This window comes from Erithacus rubecula (genome assembly GCF_903797595.1).
Source record: "Erithacus rubecula genome assembly, chromosome: 2".
Classification (NCBI taxonomy): domain Eukaryota; kingdom Metazoa; phylum Chordata; class Aves; order Passeriformes; family Muscicapidae; genus Erithacus; species Erithacus rubecula.
Window position 1 is genome coordinate 75,144,905 of NC_136685.1, and position 25,257 is coordinate 75,170,161.

The 25,257-nt window shown below is 35.8% G+C and overlaps 1 protein-coding gene across 8 annotated transcripts in view; it reads right to left on the minus strand.

Annotated features, from left to right (window-relative positions):
* BIRC6 (baculoviral IAP repeat containing 6) overlaps positions 1-25,257 on the minus strand; it is a 171,343-nt gene that overhangs the window by 69,383 nt on the left and 76,703 nt on the right. For all 8 annotated transcript variants that reach the window (XM_079332309.1, XM_079332311.1, XM_079332310.1 and 5 more), the window contains 14 exons: positions 22,962-23,095; positions 21,937-22,064; positions 19,274-19,836; positions 16,160-16,335; positions 15,508-15,604; positions 15,133-15,327; positions 13,031-13,231; positions 12,112-12,391; positions 9,841-10,097; positions 8,584-8,692; positions 7,858-8,079; positions 4,110-4,890; positions 3,085-3,228; positions 1,279-1,408 (listed from right to left, as the gene is read on the minus strand). In XM_079332309.1, coding sequence (XP_079188435.1) covers positions 1,279-1,408; positions 3,085-3,228; positions 4,110-4,890; positions 7,858-8,079; positions 8,584-8,692; positions 9,841-10,097; positions 12,112-12,391; positions 13,031-13,231; positions 15,133-15,327; positions 15,508-15,604; positions 16,160-16,335; positions 19,274-19,836; positions 21,937-22,064; positions 22,962-23,095 — 3,417 coding nt within the window. The remainder of the gene's footprint in view (positions 1-1,278; positions 1,409-3,084; positions 3,229-4,109; positions 4,891-7,857; positions 8,080-8,583; positions 8,693-9,840; positions 10,098-12,111; positions 12,392-13,030; positions 13,232-15,132; positions 15,328-15,507; positions 15,605-16,159; positions 16,336-19,273; positions 19,837-21,936; positions 22,065-22,961; positions 23,096-25,257) is intronic.

Sequence of the window (25,257 nt, forward strand, 5' to 3'; positions counted from 1 at the left end):
TAAATATATATAGAATTCTATCAGAAATAATAAACTATTCCTCCATAAATAAGACACAAGCATTTAGCTAAGAAAGGATATTTTTCTATTAAAATCCTAAAACACATCTTGTCCTATGTAGTATTCTGCCAAATAACATTTTAGAACTCCTATCAGCTTGTTAGCTAACATTTATTACCCCAACAAATTTGTTAGCAATTTCAATGTAAACATTTTCCATATATATAAAAAATATTTGCTTTTAACTCAATGAAGACCTGTATCATAAATTAATAGTTGATCTACAGAGTTCCAAAAAAGTCCATATTCGAGTAAACCTACATATAGGAGCATGCATACTAGTCAGATGAATGGGCAACTAAGTGCACACCCTTCAGTGCACATCTCCCATGTGGCAAAAACATAATTGCTTTAATGATCTTTGACTTTTCTTTGGTATTATTGAGAACCACATTTTAAGAATAAAAAGGAAGTCCTGGATTTGCTTATTTTTTAAAAAACTAGACAAGTATAAAACTAATTTTTCATTTAACATGTCCGAATGATTTTTGCTCTATTTATTACTAGAGGAGAATTAACTTGCATCTTGCCTGGTTTTACTTAGAGAGTTCTGGCATGGACATGACAACTTCAGCAGGAATTCTACTCTTTAAGAAAATTTTAAAAAATCATTAACCCTAATCTTTAACAAATAGTTCTGTTTCCTGAAGTATTAAATAAACACTAAAATTAAAGTTGGGATTAATTTTAAGATTAAGATGTCTATCATTTTGGTGTCAAAATCCATATTATGGTCTGTGAAAGCCTGAACAACAGAGTTCCTATAGAGAGGTTCATCTCTCAGTGTATATTCAAGAGTATAACTGAAAGTACTGCAGTTAAAAAAACAAACAAAAAAAAAATTAATGCCTTAACATTATTCTCTCACTGTGCATAATTTTAAAATTAATATCTAAAAGCAAATGATACTTTTTAAGCAAATGCAAATATTTATATAGCAGACAAACATGTAACCACAGAAATTAGATGGAACCATTATCAAGGTCCTTTTCACAGGACATAGATCTCCACCTTGAGATGTATCACTGAGCTTCAGGATATTTAACTGACAAAATTTGGGAAAATTTAATGAATGGATGAAAGGCAGTGCGTTTTAAAGACTAATATTTGCAGTATCGTTTCTATGGTCAAACACACAATAAAAGATTATTTTTTTTCTTTTTTTAAACTGCACTTAAAAAACCAGCAAAACAAAAACATGAACTATTGCAAACTTGCCTGACACACGATCAAGAACCTCTGCTAGAGTTGTTGAGACAGGCAAGTGAAGAGTACGAAATTTGTGTCCAGCTCCATACATTGGATGTTGAATTACGTGACTAGTAGCATTAATTCTACCTTTGTACAGCTGAAAGGAAAAAAACAGTCAACATTAATTATGGCTTTATCACTGAGAAATAACTTAAACCACTATATTCTTTTAAAGCCATGTCAGTTAGATAAAGCTAAATTCTTAGTGTGCTAAAAAAGAAAACTGACATATCCTTCAAATTTGGAGGTATATAGTAAAAACGCATCAAATTAGGACATGTTTAGTTTTTTAAACTCAAAATAACTTGTTTTGAAAGCCTACAATATTTTTAAAACCAGAAACAGTATGATATCATCTTTGCTTTAAAAAACCCAATTATTTTACAGAGGTGTGAAATGTCCTTTTTTTAAGAGAAAAATTGCGTGCCTGAGACTTACAATTATTTAGGAAATTAAAACTTAATCTAAATATTCAAACCTAACAATATACTTTGAGTAGAGAAAGATTTCTTTGTGGCTCTGACTTCAGGAGGAAGTTTATTCTAGACTTAATATCTATTTTTTTGTTATTATGACAGGTAACTAAGTCAATATTAGTTAAAACATGGAAAATATTTTACCATAATGTGTTTTAAACAGCCTGGAAGACCCGTTTTTTAATATGCACTTACAAGACCAAGTTATTGTTGTGCAATGCAATAGAATAAAATTATTTGTTGACAACCAAAACAAAGCTTCTGAAATAAAGTTTTGGTATGAACTTTTAAGATAAAAATAGGGAACCAGTCTTTGAAAGGTTATGTTGCTGGATATTCTAAAAGTATATTCTGTACATCCACATTATTTTTAAGGTTTCTCTTTACATGTTATAGGAGAAATAATTTCAGTAAGAACACAGTGCTTTTAATAGAAAAAACTGAATTATGGCAACTTCAAAACATTTTGTTTTTTGCATTTACATACCTAGTAACAGCTTTCTGTAAAAATCTGTTGTATGTAAAACAATTAACAGAAAATTGATGTTACCTTCACGTTATCAACAGACCTGTTAACTACTATTCAGCCAAGTTAAAACATTTAAATGTTTGTGCTAAAACTGTGTTTGTGCCTCCTTTTCCATTTTACACTATCCAATCTAGTTTCCCTCTCATATATCTCCTTAGTACTTTACTTCTGAGATGCAGAAACCATTTTTCTGGATGGTGGTATCAGATCTCTTAAAGAAACTTGTGGTTTTACCCTATTTATTCAGTCACAGCCTTCAATAAAGAGCACTTCAGACATCAGTTGTAATTCTGTTCCAGTGAAGCATGTGGAACTATAAAGCATACATCTGCTTTATAAATTAATTTACATATTTGTCACTCAATTTGTTCATGGCATTTTGGCTAACTGCTGAAGGATGTCTGCCAATTTTGACTGTGACTGATCCTTAGTGAAACTGCTAAGGACAACTGGACAGACATTGTATCTCTATTTATTGCTAGAGTGTAACAGTACTATTAAAAAGCCTTCTGTAAGAAAAATTTCAGTTGTCAGATCTTTCAGAAGCAGTATATTTCCAACAAATATTTTGTGTTATTGTAACACAGTGACTTGAATTTTCTTCTAAAATGATGAGTTACAATTCAACAGCACTTTCTTTTCCAAAATTCCATAACGTGTGCAGCAGAAAAAAGCTGCTGTCTAACATTTCAAAGTTGAATATACTTGACTTAAGATTTAAAGGCTAAATTTATTCTATGTTTACCATACAGTATCAAAAATTCTTACTGGACAAGGTGACTGAAGAAACAAAGTCACTTTCTCATCCTCTAGCATCAGCTGCAAAAAAAGCCTCCTAATAAATCCTGAAATATTTCCAGAGGTTGGGAGATTCCCACGCTGAGGAGAGGACTGGAACAATTCACAGAGAACCTGAGAATGCAAAATGATATAATATTTAAAATATTTCTATATTTAGGTCTTTAAACTATAGCTCTACACAGCCACAGTAGGCAGTGTCTGAGATCCAGTTATCACACAAACCAGTTCATTGAAGAAAATACCTGCGGCAAATAAGGCTCATAATATAGAAGTTTAAAATGCTGACTACAGCATCAAAGTAATTGTAAACATGTAGATTTCTCAAAAAGATAAAAAACTGAAGATAAAGTAGTTATAAAAACAGCTTTTGAATCCCTAAAGCAAACATTTCCCATGGCATTATGCACTATTACTCCCAGCTATTAACAGAGAAGTGACTCAATTTTTTACTGAAGTCTACTTCTTCCTAGAGCATCACCATTTTTAATGCTAAAAATCCATTTTTTCATTATGCTTGTATTCAGCTAGGTCTGCAAGGTTAATGAATGCAACGAAGACAGCTGAATGTGCTCTAGAATACCAAATGTAAAGGATATTCTGCAATAGCCTGTATTTCCCTGGACACAGGTTGCACAAGGAAACTTCCCAGGACATCTCCTTAGGTTACTAATATTAAATATGTGTATGAAGCTTGCTGTTCAAATTCCATTTCACAAAAGTTTACCCCTATCTAAACAGTCTTTTGGAGTTCGATCTAAAGTTTATTTCTCTAAGCCAAGTGGAATACAAATCTATACATAGGACTGGACAGTCACGCCAAAACATTTTAATATGTTTCAGACAAGATAACAATTTCAATATAAAATTTTTCCAGTCAATGACAGCATACAAAACCCAAAGTTATTGTAAAGAAAGGTTAAAAAAAATAAAAAGTTTTCAAAGATAGCTGTAGCCATTAAAAAATTAAAACATTGTTATTTTTTCTCTCTCACCTGTGCCATAAGTCTCTGGTTATTAGGATGGCAAGAGATGCATTGTAGGAAGAAAGCAACTGTTGCATTTTCAATTGCTGTCCTCTGCTGAGTGGTCAATCCCGTGGTTACAGTTGAAGAAAGCAAGCTGGATCTTGCACTGGTCTGTTGTGCTGTCATATTGTGTCCTCCAGAGGTAGCACCAGAATGGCACAACAGGAATAAAAGTGCTGTCCACAATGGATTGACTTCAGAGCCACCCAACCAATCCTTCATCATGTGGCTGTTGCCAACTTCTGTCAGAAACCTGAGAACAGGAGCAACCAGGTCTGCCGTGATGGGCATTTTATTAAAGTGCTGTGGAACATGGTGTCTCCTGAGCCTGTCTTGGGTGATATCCACTGATTGTGCAGTGCAGTCAGAGCTAGAAGTATGGTTAAAGCAAAAACTAGCAAGACTTCTTACAAGCAGTGAAGGTAAACCTGAGTCCAGTAACTGCTTGATAGCTTCAGGAGACTGAGATGAGGCAGCAAGAGTAGCCAGGTGAGACTCTGTTAGTGCAAGAGGGGCTTGTGCATTTTTAGAGTCATCTGTCAAAGATGAACCAAGGTCCTGCTTTTTGCTGTCATCGGTCATAGACAGTCTATGCTGACACTGCATTGGAGGAGGAGTGATACCCATCCATCCCATCAGTAAGGAAAAATAATTGGGGTGGATGTGGCACATGGAACAAAGCAAACTATCAACAGCTTTCTTCAAAACCATGTTGCAGGGAAGAGACATGGACCAGTTGAACAGTGACCTGCAGGAGACAGAAAATCATATCAATACATAGTCCATGAGTAATTTTCCCCTTTTCTATTATTGGCTCATACAACATTTTTGCACTTTTATGATTTACTATTATAGAAGTTGCTGTGAAACAATCCATGCTGAACTGGAAGCTTCTTTTGGATCACAGTATCAGCAGGATGCTGATTACCCAAAAGGCATTTCTTAACTGTATGCTTAAATTTCTTTCACTGTACTGTATTTTAAATAGATATAAACCAGCTGCACACAAAAACAAGATTTCAGTCTTTCGACAGTTGTCATACATCTTATCCATTTTAACCAGCTGCAACCTTTTTGTGCTGCCAATTCTCCAAGCTTCAGCTATTAGGTCACACAAGTGTACACAGGCTCATTTACATGAAGGCTTCAATTCTTTGTAAGAACTGAAAGCACTTTAACATGTTTCAAAGCTCATTAAAATTTCCCTTATATTTCCTTTATTTTCCTAAAGATGCTGCAAAAATGAAAGCAGCAACAACCTAGTTGGTTGAACAACACATCCTTGCTACCCTTGCTTAACTTAAACTTAGGACACAAATTAACAACAGAATTATTCTTCTGGGATTCTAAAATCCCTCCTAACTTTGACCTCACATCCAAGCATTATCTGCTTGAATGCTAATGCAAGGCATATGAGTGCAGAAGCTAGTTTAGTTCCTATTGTTCAGCTTCAATTTCAGGAGTACCTGTAAAGTAAAATGTTAATTTCTTCACACAGACTTTGTGTATATATGTGTACACAATGTATACACATATATATATACACACACTTTCAGAGTATGTGAACTACTTTTAAAAAAAGGCAGTTTTCCAAATTGCATTCACAGTACCTTGACACCACAGGTGCTACATTATTTTAATAGTTACATATAGAGGTGAACATGCACTTTGTGCCATTCATTGTTAGGCTTTTAAATGAAATTTGGACATATTATCATGTATTGCATTCCCATTTGAAGACAAGGGTTGTTTTCCCCTTTTCTGTATGGAAATGTTATTCTGTGTTTAGTCTAAGGGCACTCTAAGAACTCAAGGAACTCCCTGGGTCTAAGCAAAAGTTGGATTTATCACCAGTCAAGAGAATGGCCAATAAAACCCCTCCCCAACAGAAAACTCCTCTCACTGGCTAAATGATCCTTAACTCTGGAAAGACAGTCATAATTTCCAAAATTCCACATATAATAAAGCTACACTTAACTCTTCTCCAACTATGTATTAACACAATCCAAATGCCAAAATCTTCTGGATGAGTTCATTCTCTTTGAAAGACAAGGTTTTTTTTCTAAATACATATTTAAAAATAAGTAAGGAATTAGCATCCATTGGCCAAAGCAAAAATACTGAAATGGAAAATTGGGATGATGGGAAAATATTTTCAGAAAAATTGATTTATCACATGAAGGAGAAACTTGGAGCTATATCTAGAATCCATTACAATATTTCAAAAGCTACAATACCAAAGAAGATGTAGAAAACACATGAAAATTTTTATTCGAAAAGTTATTTACCCATATAACTCTGACAAAAAGCTTTTATATTTATTAAAGAATATATTTTATAATTTGCTCCAGATGGTGGCTCATGAGTGATAGTTTTATATCTGGCAGGAGGTAGAGGAACAGGGCTATATTATAACTTGCATACTCAAACTAGGTACAAACTATAATTTCTCCCTGTGATGAAAAGAACACACTATCCTCCAAAAGATAGGAACTCAGCTGTGAAACCCTTTTCTATATAAATCTAATTGGGCTGCCATTTTATAAAGCCTATTTTTATTAGAGCTTTTCCTTTTCAAATGTTAAAAAGTATCCTGAAAATGTATTTCTGTTAAAGTGTACTGCTAAAAAGACTAATTGACCTGCAATTTTAAATCCTTAAACTGGGATGAACAAGATCCCAAGTGAACAAGTTCAATTTGAACTAAAAATTGTCTACATCACAGTATCACTGAAGTGTCTTTGGAAATTGTCTTGCTTGAAGTCATGTTGCACATATATAAGAGTTCTAAATGCTTGTACCTGTAACAATAATTTATATACTTGGTGGTGTTTGAATGTTTGACTACGTCTAAAGGAGGAAAAATATGAAGGTTTCCTAAGAGCAACAACAAAACCCTATGCAAAAATCCCATCATTAACTGCAATTGTATTCAACAGTACAAATCAAAGATCATTGAATAATGCTAGATAAAATAATTTAACAGCCATTTTTCTATAAGACATGTGAAAAAAGTTACGTGGCTTCTCTTTTTTATTGCTTTGTTTAAACAGAAGAGATGTTTAAGCAACATATTTTGCAAATGTTAGTGCATATTTTCATTTTGGGAGTCACTAAGAGTAACATCTGGTGTTTATGGTGAACTTCTCTTTACAATCCACCAAAATGAAGCAAATTCATAGTTTAGGATTCACTCCAGATTTTGTGCTTCCATTTCTGTCAGATGAGACTGGCCAGAACAGAATTAGAAACTCTAAGAAAACATCTTCTCCATCCTAACTCTCAGCTATCAGTTATAGATGTTAAATACTGTGATTAATAAGATAATGCTTCTGTAACAGCATCCTAATGAGGATATCTTAGAGGTGCTGGGAAAATTACTGCAAACAACTTCAACAAGAATAACCTATTAAAAGACCTCATGAACAAAAACCATGAACCAGCTTACCTTTTACATACATACAAGTACATACATGGATTTGCTGCTTCATTTCAGATTTTTGAATTTTTAAACACAAATATACCTGGAATATGTGAAGCGCAGCTTTGAGTTTAGAGCTGCTTGGATATCTTTAGTTATCCACTCTATCCATTAGCTTCAGGCATATCACTTTCCACTATATATCATAGTAAGTGCTCTTCAAGTTGTATTATACCCATGAACACAACAATTTAATTATAAAAATAACATGGTGCAAAACTTTGCTTTACTTACTCAAAGAGCTCCCTGTCCAGCAATGCTGGCAGATCGTATTCAACCAGCAATTCGTAACTATGCCACAAAATTGCTGCTACACAATGCAAGTGGGAAGGAGAGGGCATCAAAAGCCCATATTCTCTGGTTGAGCCACTGGGACAAATGTAGCTGACCCGGCCACTTTTTTTCATAGCTGCAACTCTTGCAGAATCACTGACCCATTTCAGCAATGCTTGAATTCTGTAAGACAAGATGATGTTGCACATTATAAACGAGCAAAGAAACACTTAGAATCAAATTAGCTTGCTGGATTTTTGTAATCAAATTTACACATTTATCTCCTTCTTTGAAGTAAAGTTCAAGAGTGAGCTCAAGCTCTTTTTTCTCAAGACTTATATCAGAGCAAAATTAATTAAAAAAATTTATCTTGGACAGCCCAATGTGAACCTTCTACAGAAAAAGAAAATACAGCAGGTATCTGACTTCTGACTATTTGAGAAAAAAGTCAGTTGAAAACTTAAGTTTTGTCACATTTATAACAGCAAGAAAAGAGGGGCAGCATTCCCTGGAAAGATTGCAAAGAGCTAGGACAGAAAGCTGCAAGAGCTTTATCAGATTTCTGCATTTCCATGCTACCTCGTAATCAGATTTCAAAAATGTTTATTTTGTGAAATAGTATCAAGTCACTGTTTAGCACATCATTATTTTGTATATGCTTCCATATGACAACCCAAATAACATTACCTATCTTTTGTTCCAGGGTCTTGAGTTGTTCCAAGCTGATAAAGAATGTCTATTGTGGAGTCAGAAGAGAGACCATTTAATCTTCCAAACAGTAAAGGGCTATTCAGATCTTGCCGCATTAAAAAAAAAAACAAAAAGAGGAGGGGAGATAACAGAAATACTTACACACATATTTTTTTTTAAGTGTACTAAAGACATTATTACAGAATTGCAAGATTAACACTGAATTAAGTTTTCTAATTAACATAAGGATGAGATTCCTATACACAGCACTGTCTCAAAACTGTGCACTTTGTATGTCCAATGTTCAAGCCTTACTACGAAAGGAAAAGTCATTACAATATGAATCAGATAGAGGACTTAGAGGTTTACATAGTAGGGTTTTCTTCAACATATTCCAAAAGATGCGACTAAGTCCAATAGAGCTGTCAGACCTCTTGCTTCACAGAACACTTTGTTCAGAATGAACACTTATTTAACTCTAATTTACAGGAATGGGATTACATCTGAAAATTTCCACAGATTGTTTCCTATTCAGCTTCTCCTCACTGTGTTCATCTTCTGGCCTACCAGAGAGTACTCTCCTACCTAACAACGTTCCAGCAAAACAGAGCACTCTACACTGAAACACTAATTCATGGCAAAACAAGTCATGGAAACCATTTTAAAAAGAGTGTTTTCTGTTAGCAGCATCGTAACAGGAATTTTTCTTTCACTTGGAAGCTACAAAATGGCAAAGTGGTATGAAACTATAAATACAAAACCCACAGTGCACTAACAGAAGAGCTTCTGCAAAATTTCACTATGGGACACACAATGCAGTTGTATCTTCATTACATACCTCCAGACATAAATATTTTCAATACTTAATGCTATTCAGAATTCACACTGTCCTACAGACTACTGCTGCCCAAATTCTGCTGCATTAGTTTTCCTTAGTAGTACTTGTGGCTGTACTCTTTATTTTACAACATCTGGACACAGTATCTAAAGCAAGAGGCATTTAGGATGCACTGTGCATCCTACTCTGTCGTCATAACACCCACCAAATTATGAAAAATCAAGCATCCCTGGTTGCACTGCTTTATCATGGTAGGACTACCCACATACAAAGACTGTGATACTTAGAAGCCAAATAAAGCAGAATGGCAAGTTCTGGCAACCCAAGCTCAGAAGCAGAAAGCAACATGCAAATATACTGTGCTTTTATACAAAATCTTTTTAAGCAACAAGTGAAAAGAAATACACTGCACTCACCTGCAGGATCACTCCCTGATGCCGAGCAGTTTCTTAGAAGAATGTCAATCAATTTTAGGCCAATCCTGGTGGACTGAAGCCCAATTTTCACAAGCACAGCCTCAATGTTTGGAGAATGCATCCCACAGTAAGGGGACATTAGTAAAGCAGCACATGTCTGCAACAGATTAGCAGTGGGTGCTGCAGCACTAGCCATCATTCCTTCCAAATCACTTATGTGAGTGAGGCAGTGGTGCAATAATCTTAACCATCCAATACTGAAAAGGAAAACACAAAAATGAGATAATGTATTATTTTATTATATTACTTTCTATCTGTAGCACAACTACCCATATTAGATTAGTGGACAAGTACTGCAGAAAACTTCTGTGACATGATGAAATGTCATTTGAACAAAGCAAATGACTGAATTTAAGATTACAATGAAGTATACATTAGTAATGCTGTTGCAATCATTGGGTTAAGATTGTAAGAAAGGTAGGGTCTGTGGACAGAAAGAGTTAAAAGCCTTCAAGTTTTATTACTGAAGTTTTTCAGGATTTCTCGATTCATACACATATTTCTTCCAACAGGAAGAAATCCTTAACTGTTGAGGGAAGGATGAAAGCAAAGTTGCTTATATACAGGGATGGCTGTAGGTTGGGTTTGGGCTTTATTGATTGTTGGGTTTTATTTGCTTGTGTGTTTTGTTTGTTTTAAATCAAAAGGAGTGAAGGTGCAACAGCAGTTGGCATTAAAATTATACACCTGCACAACTTCCCTAACATTACAAACTTTTAGAATCATACACATGTACAATAAACCGCAGTGAACCTTAGGTAACCTGATTTAAAATGCATATAGAAAAGCACAGAAATTAAAAATTACTACATTTCCCTCATGTCTCTCATTCTTTGACAAAATAATTCAGAAGTCCTTTTAATAACGAATCCTAAGAAATAAATCTATTGTAATCAAATCAGTTTGGAAACACATCAGTCAGACAATATTTATAAAATACAGCACAGCACTATTTAAACTAGCATCATGAACAAGATGGTAATCTAAGTTGTATGTGAAATAAATGGCATCTTTCACTGACAAGTTCTAAACTAGCAAGTTGTTTCCACAACTAACCTTTACCACAGTTTAAAAAAATGTAAACTTCATTATGGATCTTAAATTAGGCTTATAATTTTATTTTAGGAATTATTTACTCCTAAATCAACTGGATTCATCAATTACAAGTTATGTCTAAAAGAAAATTTATGCAAGTTTATTGAATACATATTTCACGTAACTACCATGGTTTTATTAAGAAACTTACAGCATTAAGCTGAAAGCTACAAGAAAACATTTCAATAAATGAGAAACATATTTACACCTTTCTTTAGATACTGATTATTCTTGTATGACTTTATTATAACCTTTTCTGAAGTAAAAATATAGTACAGTTTGGCTATAATAATTTTCTTCACTGCTATTTAAGAGCAAAGACTAATTCCAGTTATACAGCTTTTAATAAACATACAGAGTATTCATGTTCTTTAAATTTACTTAAAGCTCTCAAAACTTTTCCCTACAAAAGAAGGGTTTTTAAAATTTTCCCATGCTCTCTTCAAATTTATAAACATTAAGGTCCAAAGATGAAATACTTAGAATTAATGAGTTTTTGCAATTTAGTAAGTTAAATTTAAAAACCAAGAAGTCACAAAAATCCATCCAGTAAATTAAATTCAAGTTTGATACTTGAAAAAATTTCTTTATGCGTTCATTTATTTTTTTTTAATGAATAAGAAAACCAAAATGCCACATAACCAAATAAATGCTTTTGAAAAGAAATCTTGCTGATATGCCAGAATCATAACAACATTCAGCTTCTATTTCTGTTTCCAAACCACAATATTAGACATGACTTCCACAAAACATTCCATTGTTCCATTTGTACTCTCACTCCAATACTTATGTAACTCCGTTGACTTCTGTAAGGATAAGAAGTATTTTTAAAACTCCATTTTTTTGACAACTGCCTAGCCATTAAAACCACAAAATGCAACTCCTAATGCTTTCCTATGCTTCGTATTCTCTCGCCATTGCAGGGGTGAAACATTCCCTTTTACACTTGCAGACTAAGCATGCTGTTAAAGAAGGCATTAGCACTGCTTACATTTCCCTTCATATTGGAAAAAAGAGGGGAAGAGTTTGCTACTGCAAGATCTGACTTGGAGAAGAAAACGCCGTAAAAAACCCAAACCCTAAACCACAAACTGTCCCCTGACACCGGAGCCTCACCTCGTTTTGGAGACCTGGTCCTCAGAGGGAAGGAAGGGATTATTGACGGTGGCAGAGGAAGTGTTTCCAAAGGCAGTGAGGCCCAACAGCTTGATCTGAGAGAGGCCCAGGGTACTGGCATCCCGAGGACGATGGAGACGAAGGCAGACAGCTGAGGCAACTTCAGCTTTTACCAGCTGGATTTTTATATAGGTGAGACCACTCGTGATTACAGGAGTTGACAAAGGTAACATATTGATACCATCTGCGCTTATTTCAACTGATACTGATGAAGGGCAAGCTACAGAGTAAGATAAGAAGGTTTAACAGTATTTTAAAATCTGTACAAGTTTGTCTTCATTATGGATACATGGTCAACAATTATAATTCAGAGAACAAAATGAACTAAAATTATCTCAGGCAGACACTACTACAGAACTGCAGGTGGAGAACTTGACCTGGGAGATGGTACATGTTAAAAAGCACAGGTATTTTGAAACATGTTGATTTTGATACAGTTGATTTCAAAAACTTTATATGAAGAAAAGTCTTGTCATTGAAAACACTGTTTCCCTTTCAGGGCTACAACAATAAGAGCCGAAAATCTCATGTTTTTTCCCAACTGCCATACAAAAGCACTTTGCCTTAAGACTCTCGGTCAATAATACTTTCTCACTGGGCAAAGTTTTGATAAGTATGACAAAGTTTTTTGACATATTTAGCATCAATGCCACATGACATCTACTATGCTAGGAAACAAGTAGAGGCAGGGCCTTCAGTTCTCAAAGAAAGCAGAATTTGCAAGTTTTCAAACTTAGTTTACAGGCATTACTCAAACAACCAAGAACATCCCAGCTTTAGTTCCTCTGATTATACTCTTTGCAATGTATCCCAACCCTCACATTTTTGAACTGGCTTGAACATCAATGAATCTACTTACTTGCCAGAGAGGCCAGGTGAGGCTGGATGTGGATTTCCTTGAGCAGCACAGCTGCAGGAAGGTGAATGGTGAGGTCACACCAAGCCTCCTCAGGTAAAAATATGTATGACCACGCAGCAGAGCGAGCCCGCCTGTGGGGAGGAGTAGCCTGCAACAGCACTTCAGCAGGCTGGGCAGTGGGGCTGCTTGAGGTGATGGAACCTTCAAAATAACACCATTAACATTCATTATTAATGTTTATTAATAAAATGCAGATTAATTTACAACTTAATCTGTGGAAAACACCTTTTTTTTCTGTCTCATCTCTTTTGCTTTATCAGGAATATCCCATGTTTAATGCCCACTGCCCAGTTACTTTTCTTTTACTCTGAGACAGTTTTAAAAAGGCAGTTTACATATACACATGCATATACATGTCCTTGAAATTTGCTAGGAGACAGTTGCTATCAAAGTTCTAAACTTACTCTCAAGAGTACATGACAAAACCAAACCAAATTAAAAGGTGCAGGTTGAACAGCATGCTTAGAACTTGAACTCAGTTAAGGCACAGTTACACCCTTCAAATACTAAAATAACATAAATGACTCTAAAACCAACTTCTGCAACCCTTTTTTAAAAGGGTTTCACATAAAAACCCTTTTCTAAAAGAGACACCAGAATAATAAGAAAAAAACCAACCCAAAAACAACTAACCACAGCTGCAGCTTCTTTTTCTACACATAACATAAATTAAGAATGAAGAAGGAAGATGTAGGCTGTCTTCTTTAGCAAGTTATAGGGCATTACAAGACCAGATTTGAGCTGTTCCAAACTACAGGTACTTGGGGTGTTTTACTGTAATGTAGCTACAGCCTGATCCCATGACCAAATGCCTAGCAGCAGCTGGACATTAATTTCTGGACACATTTTGATAAATTTTCATCCCAAAAGGAATTAAGCTTATCTCAGAGAATAACCAGACGATGAGAATCAGAATGTGCTACAGAGACTACTACTACATGATGGGAATTAGAATGTACTAAGTGAGGGCAACCAGAAGGTTAATTTCAAAAGAATACTCCTGACTTGAAAGTTAAATATTAAGAGAGATGTCCTCATGGAAGAACATCAAGAACTGCAGCATTTGGTAAGCTGGAAGATACGGTAGGCAAGAACCATACATGTTTAGGATTTTTATTATCTAAATTAATAAAGAAGGAATACTTGCAGGATTCCTAAATTTACCATTTAGAAATTTGTGAAGATCAAAGTAGAAGACTTCCAGCAGCCCCTATTCTACCAAATAAACCTCTTTTCATTGTCCTTTTCATTGCCATTATTTTTGACACTTAAATTTGAATCACAGGACTGAATGGATTCCTTTCTCATTCAACAATCTCTCCAGAAATTTTAAAATTAATCCTGTCTTGTTAGTGAGACAAAGTGTATGAATACATTCAAGGGCTGCACCAGGCTAGTGGGCAGCAAAAGAAAAGAAAGACACTAGTACTGAAAAGGAAAGCCTTTGTAAGGTATTACAGCACCACTACTTCTTAATACACAGACATTTTAGTTAACTGGCCATTGTATTGATACTAAAACAACACTGCAATTCTAACAAATGCTCATGCAGGCAACTTGAGAGCAGTCAGAAGTAGGTATGAGAGCACCATCAGCCTTATGCTCCAGCTTCTTCTCCTCTGCTGCACAGAGCTCTGGCTCATTTTGTCTCATCCCACCATGCCATGATTCTGTATTAACTCCAACAACATCTTTGAGTCTTAAAAGAAGTTACTGAGTCTAAGTGTGCCTAAGGCAAAGGGTGGGCTGGAACCAGGCATCCCCTGACCTAAGGGAGGAGAAAGGGGCTCACCTGGATGCATGACTTCATTCACACACAGATCACTTCCTCTCCTTCTATCCCCTGTCCACATGAGGTCTTATTGCCTGTGGTGGAAGGAACTAACCTCATCCCTCTACATTACCTTGAAACAGCAGTGACCACTCTCATTAGAAGATTTAGTAGTATTGGAACATTTGACACTGTTGTATTACTTTTTGTTAAGAACTTGATACACAAAGGACCAGCATAGATTAAGCTAAGAGAAAGAAGCATTACTCACCCAAAGGTGCAAAATTGTGAATTCCTTCTGCATTATCAGGCTCTGAAGCGAGCACTCTGGCTTTCAAACTGCTGTCTGTTGCTTTGGTGGGACCAGAATCCAGGAATTTCATAATAGTTGAAACCATGCTTCTAGCTGTGTTAACAATAGCTCTTGTGCTTGTTACCATGTTGTTACAGATAAGTTGAACACCACCTGTGTATAATGTGGACAGAGAGAAAAAAAAGATTGCTCAGAAACACTCAACAGATTCTACACAAAGGCTTATTCAGTAAATTAGCCCATGCAGACACATGTATGTATGTATTCTGTAAGTGCCAAAAAAATCTAAATTAAACTTTTCATTTGATGTGGCTAAAGAAAAGATATTCTTACCCATATCATGGAAAGCCTTCAGTGCCTCACTTGTATCCAACACTCGTAAAATGAACCAGAGCAGTGGCTCAGATAACTGACATGTGGCAAGAGAACCCTAGAAGAAAATCAATTAAGAAATACATGGTTTCATACAAAATTACTACAGCAGAAATTCAAAAACCAGCTCTCAGTCTCTCCTTTTAGTAGGCAAAACTACCAGGGAAGAAATGCCACCACAGCTGACCTTTCTGCCACCATATACAACACCATGTTCCACATGGTTCAATTCCTTTCCGAAGGAAAAGTCTTTGGGGTACGGAAAAGCTCAAAACCAGGGGTGAGTATCTTCAGGGAAATAAGAGCACTGAGCACTAAAATAGCCACAATAAACATGCTTCTCACTTGCACATAATAAAAAAATCTCTTTCATCTTCAAGCCTTTAGCCAGAAACATTTACAGGAATGTCAAAATGTCCTTAGAGAAAACTCACTCTCTCTCTCTCCCTCTACCATGGGCAATAGAGAGAGAGGCTTCCTAACTTCAGCACCCAAATGAAGAGGTTGTAAAAATGTTAACATTTCTTTTACATAGCAATACTTTAGTTTTCTGACCTTATTACTGATTAGAGAATCAACTACCTTGAAGCACAGCAAGCCTAAGGGAACTTACCTGCCTTCCCATGTATCCACAGGCCATGTAGGTAAGAATGGGCTGAAGCATCACTTGAACTGTTGTTGCTTTCTTACTAAGTGTTGTCAGGATAGTGAACAGTCCATCTCCAACTGATATTGCATCTAAGCCACCATGAAAGTTCTCATGTTTAGTCAGATGTAAGCCACTTGCACCTAAATGAAAACAGATAGTTAAAGGTCACAAACTGAGACCTAACAAACAATTAACAGCACATAAGAGAACGCAAGAACATTCACATGTATTTTACAAAGTACAAATGGACCAGTTTTCAGGATAACATGACTTAAAATTAGTGTTCCCAGATATGTATAAATAGGAAGACTTGACCCAAGAAGTCAAGAAATTTAAATCAAATCAGGCCATAAAAATGAGTGCAATTAGTGAAGAAAACAGGATAACTACAAGGATTAGAATCACTCCTAGCTAGAAGCAACTGACATTTAAGATTTTTTTCAGGTAATAATAAAGTGCCCTTGTGCTGCCAAAAACCTCCCTAACACGCGTATTTCTATCAGACATACCTCTCCTGGAAATTTGGTTCTTACTATTAAAGGTCAGGATTTATTCATGACAATTTTCTGAATATCAATGAACAGCAATATTGACTACACATTGCTGAGAATACAGATAGAAAGCAAAATAATACTCTTCCCATGCAGGATATTACTTCCATAAATACAACTGTCTTTCAAATCATATGGCTTCTATCTGGAAGAACTGTTAAAAGTGGTCTTAGAATTATATATAAGACAACCATAGTGTAATCCCATCCCATTCAGAAAAACTGGAGCTGTATGAAAAAATAATAATAAAAAAACCAATGTGCTGAAGTGAATTTTGGAATGTGTCTTACAGAAACATGTTGGAAAGAGAATTGCCAGGTGTAGTGCTTTGGCCACCTTTAAACTGTCAAGAAAGCAAATATTGATAAATAATGCATGCACAGCAACTAATAAAGCAGTCCTAAGACCCAGCCTCTGTCCAGCCTAGGAATGCTAAATGGAATGAATGATAGAGCTGAAATCAAGTAAGCTGCATTTGCTGTGAGGAAGGACCTTCAGGTGGGGACAAGATGGGGCAGGAGGTGAATACTGTTATTTGTATGATTTTCACAGTTTATCAATGACAAAGCATAAAACCCTAATGAAACAGACACAATGGTTATAAAAAGAAAACAAAAAAAAAAAGTTTAAAATTCATGTGACAAGTGAATTACTTGTGGCCATCCTGGATCCTGACCAGCTGGCTCGCCAGATGCTGTAAATTAACACTATTATAATAAATTTTGACACCAGAGCCACTACCCAACAGTAACCTCTGCAGACATATTGTTTACCTATCCTTGTAGCACCTTTCCATGCTGCATTTGTTATTATTACATGTCTACTACTATATGCTGATAACTATTTTTTGGATCCTATATAACCCTGGCTACAGTCTTGCAAAATGTTTTTTTCACAGAAATATTCTGAAGAGAGCTTAAAATGTTTTTCTTGAAGGAACTAAACCCACAAATAGCTGTGTTACATCTTCCCAAAATACCCAGACAGATTATTTTCAATAATCTATATTAAAAACCCTTTGGAAGAACAATCCATTGAAAGGATCAGCTGGCACAGAAACCTAATTTCAATGAAAAACATTTTGAAAAAATATCTTTCCAAACTGCCTTTAAGAAATGCAAAACAACTGCTGGACAAAAAACAGTGGTTTAGAAAGATATCAAAGTTGAGAAGACTATCTGAATTTCACTCCAAAGAAATACAGAACAAACAAACCACCATTCCCAGAACAAACTACTTTCAGTATTCATAGTGTATCTGCAATATGACACCAACTACTCTAAGTGATGAAGGAGATACTCTGAAACTAATTTCTGGAATTTTCCAACAACATAATCCAGGCTTGTCAAATCCTGCCTCCTGTTTAATTTGACTACTAGAGATAACTACTTTTTCCTCAATTGTTTTAATGCTGAAATAAACCACTCGTCTAATGAGGGCTCACTGGACAAGGAACTGTCTCCTGATAATAGCACTGGTTAAGTTTCATATCTGCTTAAAAGAGGCAGCACAGAAAAGGTCAGAGCAACCTGCTTCAAAGCCAGAGAATCACTATAAAGAGAACAAAATTTTACAACTATTACACCTGAAATGAAGTGCAGGTCTTTGTCTATCCTCCTGCAAAATGTTTTGCACACACAGAAATCCATGGTATTTCAGTCAGTGGTTTAACCTGAGCAAATCAATTCTATATCCTACCATCACAACACACAAGTAAATCACAAAGACAGGCAATCTCTCTGTGAAAAGGCACCTCAGATAAATGCCTGACAAACAGTAGCTTTGCTTCCTAAATATCATCATCTCCCTAACTAGTTCATAGCAGGAAGATCCTACCCACAAATATAAGACGGCTAATCCTAGAACATGATGTTAATGAAGTTTCTGGTAAAACAGAGGAAAAGTTTAGGCATTCTATCAAAGGGACACAATTGTAATTTGCGTTTTCCCGAAGTGTTTTAAAAAAGAAGAGCATACAATGCATGGCAAACAGCTGAGGTAAGGTGTCTTGTACAAACTGAAGACTCACCCTAATTCATGCATAGAGGCATGTGATGGCCACAGACTGAAATACAGGAAATTCCACTTAAACATAAGAAAAAAACTATTCTACTTTAAGAATGATTGATCATTATCACAGGTTGCCTACTGCAGTTGTGGAATTTCCACCCCTGAGGAATTAGAAACCCAACAGAACCAAGGTACTGAGCAACCTGCTCTCAACTGAGGCAGGCTCTGAGTTTGTGCAGGAAAGCTGGACTACACAATCTCCAGAGGTCCTTCACATTAAAAATTTTGAGATTCAGCAAATTCAAATGCCAAATGCATTCCTGTTTGGTTTCAATTACTGTCTCCCACCTTCTGTTAGGGTTTTTTTTCATGCATCTGTTCCCCTTTACCTTTGTCTCTTCTTTCCTGTCAATCCTGCAATACATTCCTTCACATCTACACCCAGCCTATGATATTTCAGAAGTTTTAAATGCTTCACCACCCAAAAGACCTTCCATGTTACTCAGAAAACACGTACCAATAATCATTGCCATAGCACTGCTGTTACACTGGCCAAGTGCAGACAAAATCTGGCTCATAATTTGCTGGTTGGCCAACACCAAGTCCGCCACGTATGCAGTTGATCCTTGAGTATTAGGGTTGCTTCCATTGCCATCTTTGCCTCCTGACACCTTCTCCTCATCAGACACACTGTCTGTAGTACTGCTTGCTACTGGAACACGGGCACTGTATTCTCGGTTACTGGAAAGTGGCAGTTGAACTAAAATGTTGATCAGCTTCAATAAATCAAACATGAGTTGATCCCTTGTCATTTCTCCACAAACTGCTTTGGCATCACCTGGACGGATGATATTGGCAAAGAGCCCTCCAAAACATGCTCGAGCACCCACAGAGCTGTCTGAGCCACTGCGAGACATGACTTTGTCCGAACACGTAATGTAATGATGCACAAGGAAAGTTATGGACTCAATTACTGCAGAAATAGTGCTAACTGATACAACTTCAAAATTCTGTTCCAGGGTGAATTCCAAGAGTTTCACTTGAGCATCCAATGGTCCCTGGCCTGTCTGGAAAGCACCCCTGAAAGAAACAAAACAAGAAAAAAAAAGGAAGAAAAAGAGACATTACAAGTTATACAGGTTTGGTGGTTTGAGTGTGGTCTTTTTCTTTGATTTTTAAGAATCCAAAAGCACACCAGACTTCTAATAAACAAAAATACAACTATTTTCAGAAATGCATGTTGAAGCAAAATCTAATCTTTCACCTGCATCAAGCTTTTGTAATTTTTAAATATACTGGTCATTTAACAGCCTGCAGAACCTGCTCATGCAACCACCTTCATGATACCACTAAGGGTTAAGAGGCTAACTTTGTAAAAGTCTAGGATTCATCTTTTTAATTTTTGCAATTCAGTTAATTTGGTAGGTGAAGACTTGAAACAGTCTATATATAGACTGAACAGTCCTGCTCAGTTCTTGATGAAGTTTCCTACATTTGCAAGAAAACCTCATGGAAAGCAGTCACATAATACTTTAATATCATGAGGATTCTTTAGTTGCTAATAGGAAATCATTATGGATTTTTTTCTTCCCATAGGTCTTTTGTTTGTCCCCCTACCTGGCCACTCCCCACCCAGACATAAAAAGAAGAATGGTCAAGTTTTACCTATATAAATAGTAAATATACATAAGACCATGAGAAGGTACTTAAAATATCAGAGGCTGGTACTTGTAGGTTGATCGCTTAAAGGATTTATCCTAGGAATAAGTTTATTTTATCAATTGCTTTTACACATATAGTGGTGAACTACAAAAGGAACCTTTTGAATGGGTGGATCTAAAAACTTGTATTAGGTACTGAATTTTCATATACTTCTCTGTATCTTCTCATTGATTCATGTTATTTTAGCTTTTCAAATTAAATACAGAACAAAACAGTTTATAGAAACAGCTCTGAAAAAATATTTGAAATTTAAGTAATTGCAACCGTAAAATACTGCTTTTCTTTACAGTCAATCTTATGACCAGACAAGACACAGTACAGCTCAGTAGTTATCTGTGTTCTCAGAAATTATCATCTAAATCCCTTTCTGGTGCTTTGTTTCCATTTCATGTAATTTCACAAAAAAACCCTAACACGTTTCAAAAACTTCCCTTTTAGTGGTCTCATTAGCTTATTTTAAACAAATTCTGGCATGCAGATCACTCTGAATTAATGATTTTATTGTATTATGACATGTCTTGTAGAAATAATTAATATAACTTGGTAAATATCACTCCTATAATTTAAGTCTGAAAGGTAAAATCTCTTGGAGAAGGCAGAAACCATTTTCTGTAAGATTAAACAACAGATAACACCAAAGTGCCACCTACTGGGAGCCTGGAACTGAGGCAGCTCATCCCAAACTAAACAAAGCCTTTGTCAGGAGATGAGCAGAACATCAATACCAGAAAGAAATAATTCCTGGTGTATTTCAGACTAAACAATTGCCATATTTCCAGTGTACCACTGGAGACAGTCTTGTGCCCATGGGCCTTGCCTTCAGGAAGCAGAACTGTGAAAGATGAGCTATAGGCTCTTATCTCTATCCTGGCCAGAGGCACTTCTCTACTCTAGTGGGCACCAATAGGCCCCAGGAGAGTGGGAGAGAGGATGTTTTCCATTGTCATGTGGTGAGAAAAAAATCTACCAAAGATAAACCAATAAAATGAATACTGTATAAATAGAATTATGCAATCTCATAATTCATCCTACCATGTGAGAAAAGCCATCTGTACTATTTTCACAGTCTATGAATAATTTCTGGAATCTTTCATTAATTCAGACTTCTCAGAATACTTTTAATAGGTAAGTTCAACAACAGTTGTCCTTACTTTAAGGGATTTACTTCAACAAGTTTTATATCTTAGATTTAAATAAAATAAATAAAATCAACTCAAAATTTTAGTGCCTCTATTGACAGTCCCTCACACAGACAGCTGTGTGTGAATTCCAGATGCATTTTTCCATGTGCCAAGAGCAGTCCAGATCCTTCTGCTAGTGCTGCAGCAGCAATCATGATTTCCACTGACATGTAACTTGACAGTATGACAAGGCACACATTCATTGAGTTTTCATGCATAATCACACAGACTTTAAAGAAAAGGAGGATATGAAAGAAAACAAACATGTAAGATTTACCTTTCTGTTGAAAGTATATGTATTAATTTTAATAAAAATTCACTGAACATCTGAGGACAAGTTGAAGAAAGATGCACTTGTAATCGAGTAAGAAATTCTTGCATAGCTTGTGTTGCTGTTGGCCCAACCTGGAAGAAAAGACATTTTAGGAAGTATTATATATGATTGAAATGTCTTCAAGAACCTTCAAATGTCTTCTAAGAACAGAGCTTAACTTGCTTTCTGAAAATCTTTACAGAACTAATCTGTATCCATTTATATTATGTGTTTCTCTACTATTAATCATGAAATTCAGTTCTTTGTCTAAGACTTGCTTTTGAGCTTGAGACTCTTTTCAGTAATGCAAACTATACTCCATACAGAATCCACTTCTGTGCTAATCTGATACTTACTGCATACTTAAGTAAGAACTTCAATGGCACTGTGCAGTGTTAAAGTTCTGGAAATTACTATATATTTTATTGAAAATTTGCTGGAAAAAACCCCCCTGGAACTACCAGGTGTTTTCTGTCTCCCAAACTGAGACTCTTGTCAAATACTACATACAATTAAGTTCACTTGGGTTTTTTAAAAAACATTATTCATAGATATTGCAAAGATTGAAAAAAGTAAGAAAACATTAATTGAAATTAGGAGAGGCAGCAGATACGACATGAATTCAGAAACAGGCAGAAAATGAAAGTATAATTCAGGAATTCTTAGATATTAAAATTCATTAATAATCTCCATTGACATTTTTATCCTAACCCAACAAGATTTTGAGAAAGTAACTGAATGGAACAATTCATTCATATATAGCATCCTCTCCCTGTGGCAAGTCTCTGGAGATTTGTGAAAATACAGCAGTACTACTGAGAGTGTACCAACAACATGAACTTTCCTACAGCTGCTCATCAGAATCAAAGACTATAACTAGAAGAAGATACAAGACAAGAATATAATACATTATGAATGAACATATATTTCTGTCAAGTGTCTTGAAATCCTACTGAAAAAGTTTTTCTCTTATTTTAATTGCTCATTACCTGTGGACTGTGTTGATTTGTTCCATGAGGGTTAGTACCAGAAAGAAATTTCACTAACACATGAATAAGGTTGGGATCTGACACCAACAATTGGGCAGTACTTTCCTGAGCTCCAATGGCATTGCTTGGACCAGCTAAAAATGAAGACATAAAAATTACATGTGTAATCTTAAACATTAGGTGTAAATCAAATATTTATAGTGCAAATATTTATAGTACAAATCCCTTAAATTATTTCATTATGTGGCAATATTCTGAGCTAAATCAGTTACCAAAACCTGCCTGCTCAGGACTACAATTCTGAGTTTTCCCATAAGTACAGATATAAAGCCCCAAAAGCATGTAATCAGTATTCCAAGCTTGCTAAGGCAGTATTCCTGAAAATAGAGATTAATTTTGTAGGTGCAATATATACAGACAGTTTGATTTGTCTCTTTTTGTTAATCCAACACATTAATAAGGCTCAAGTGCATTTTTTAGTTTGTCAAACAGAGACCAAGTGTTCTGTTATCCTCTAAACAATCTTTGCTCTTGGCAGATGCAAAGACTTCTCAGAATAAAACTGTAGGGAGCTTAACAGATGACAACTCTGAAGACTGGAATTTGAACTAAAATATACCCTTCAGTGATCAAACAAACAAGCTTTACTAAACATGAAGTCTTACTCTAGCAGTAGTAGAATACTACTGCTTAAATCAGTTCAAAACACAGAAAAAAACACAACATGAAACAGATCCTGCAGAGGTGCAACAATGCTTTTTGAAAAATGCCATCATACCAATTTCTCCCTTTTGTGACTGGCTCAGGGGTACAACCCCCCGTGGGGGTTTTACAGGGACATTCACACATAGGCCTGAAGGTGTTCACCCCTTCTGGTATGCCATAACTGACTCAACTGTACTGTCTTTAAGAGGGAACTGTCATGTTGTGTCAAACCATCAAGGACACCACAGTGCCCCCAGACTCATTTCTGGGGCCTTCCACCAGAAGACTGTGAATGATTCTGTGTTGCATCAATGTAGAACTCCCCCCCAGTGGGGGGGTACCTGGGCATTCCCAGCTGAACTTGAATGTCTATTAACCTACTGAACTCTGTTTCCTAGGCTTCCACCACTCCTGATAGATCAAAAACATGATCATCAATTCCACCAATGGATATCTAAATTGCAACAATCAAATCTTGTCTCTTGATCCACAGGTGGTGATACCTTCCCTCCCTCCTATATACTCTTACCCTTTCTTTCTCTTTCTTTGTTTTCCTTATATGTTTTCCTAAGTGATATATTTATATTTCTGTACTATTTCATTTTTACAGATAATAACTGAAACAGCTACACACCTCCTTTCCATTACAACCAAATTGTTCTAAAATAAACCTGTCATACAGGTATTTATCTATATATTTATCTCTCACTCTGTATATATATATACATATGTGAACATTGATCATTTAGAGGAGTGTTTCACTCTAACCCATCCCAAGTGATCTATTAACAAGAACTTGTAACCCAGTCCTTAGGGACAGGTCATGACACTTGCATGTCCTACTCTTTCCAACTCAACCCCAAGTCCCAATCCTACACATGGAAAACACACAACCACATTCATATGCTCAAGAGTGCCTGCCATGAACCACAGGGTTTACTTCTGAGCAGCTTTTTATTCACCTACAGATCTCAGGCAACTAACAAAGAAACTCTTGCAAACACACAGCTGCCTGTCTGTCAGAGAAGAACACTGAGCCTCATAACACTTGCAAGATATTTGCATATGAACCCAGTGATACACACTGCATAAATTTTGAAAATTCTTGCCAGTCTACTGATACAAACTGAAGAGTTTGACTTGTTAAATGAAGGCAGTTATACCAGAAATCAGGCCATGTTCTATTCTCAAATACTAAGAATAAGAGTGAAGTCTCAGTTTGTGCATAATAAGTCTCATTAGTTTTTTGCAGCTCTACTTCCTTACTTGATGGCAAAAATGACATCAGATTTTTGTGAGACTAATTTCCAAATAACATCAAAGAAAGGGGGCAGAAAGTAAAAATTTTAAAAACAAAATGCATCTTAAAGTCAATTATTTGAAATGGCAAATATGAAAAAAATTTCATAGGCAGCATTTAAAATCTACTTCCCTTAATTCCTACCAATTTTGTGGCAAAATCTCATTCACAAAGAGAGATTATTTCTAGTATGTTGTGGAGCAATATAGAGAATGTGAGATATACTGGTATGCATAAGGAAACTAAATGGCTGGATTTCTATTTTAATAGATTCAGCTGCTGGGGGTTTAT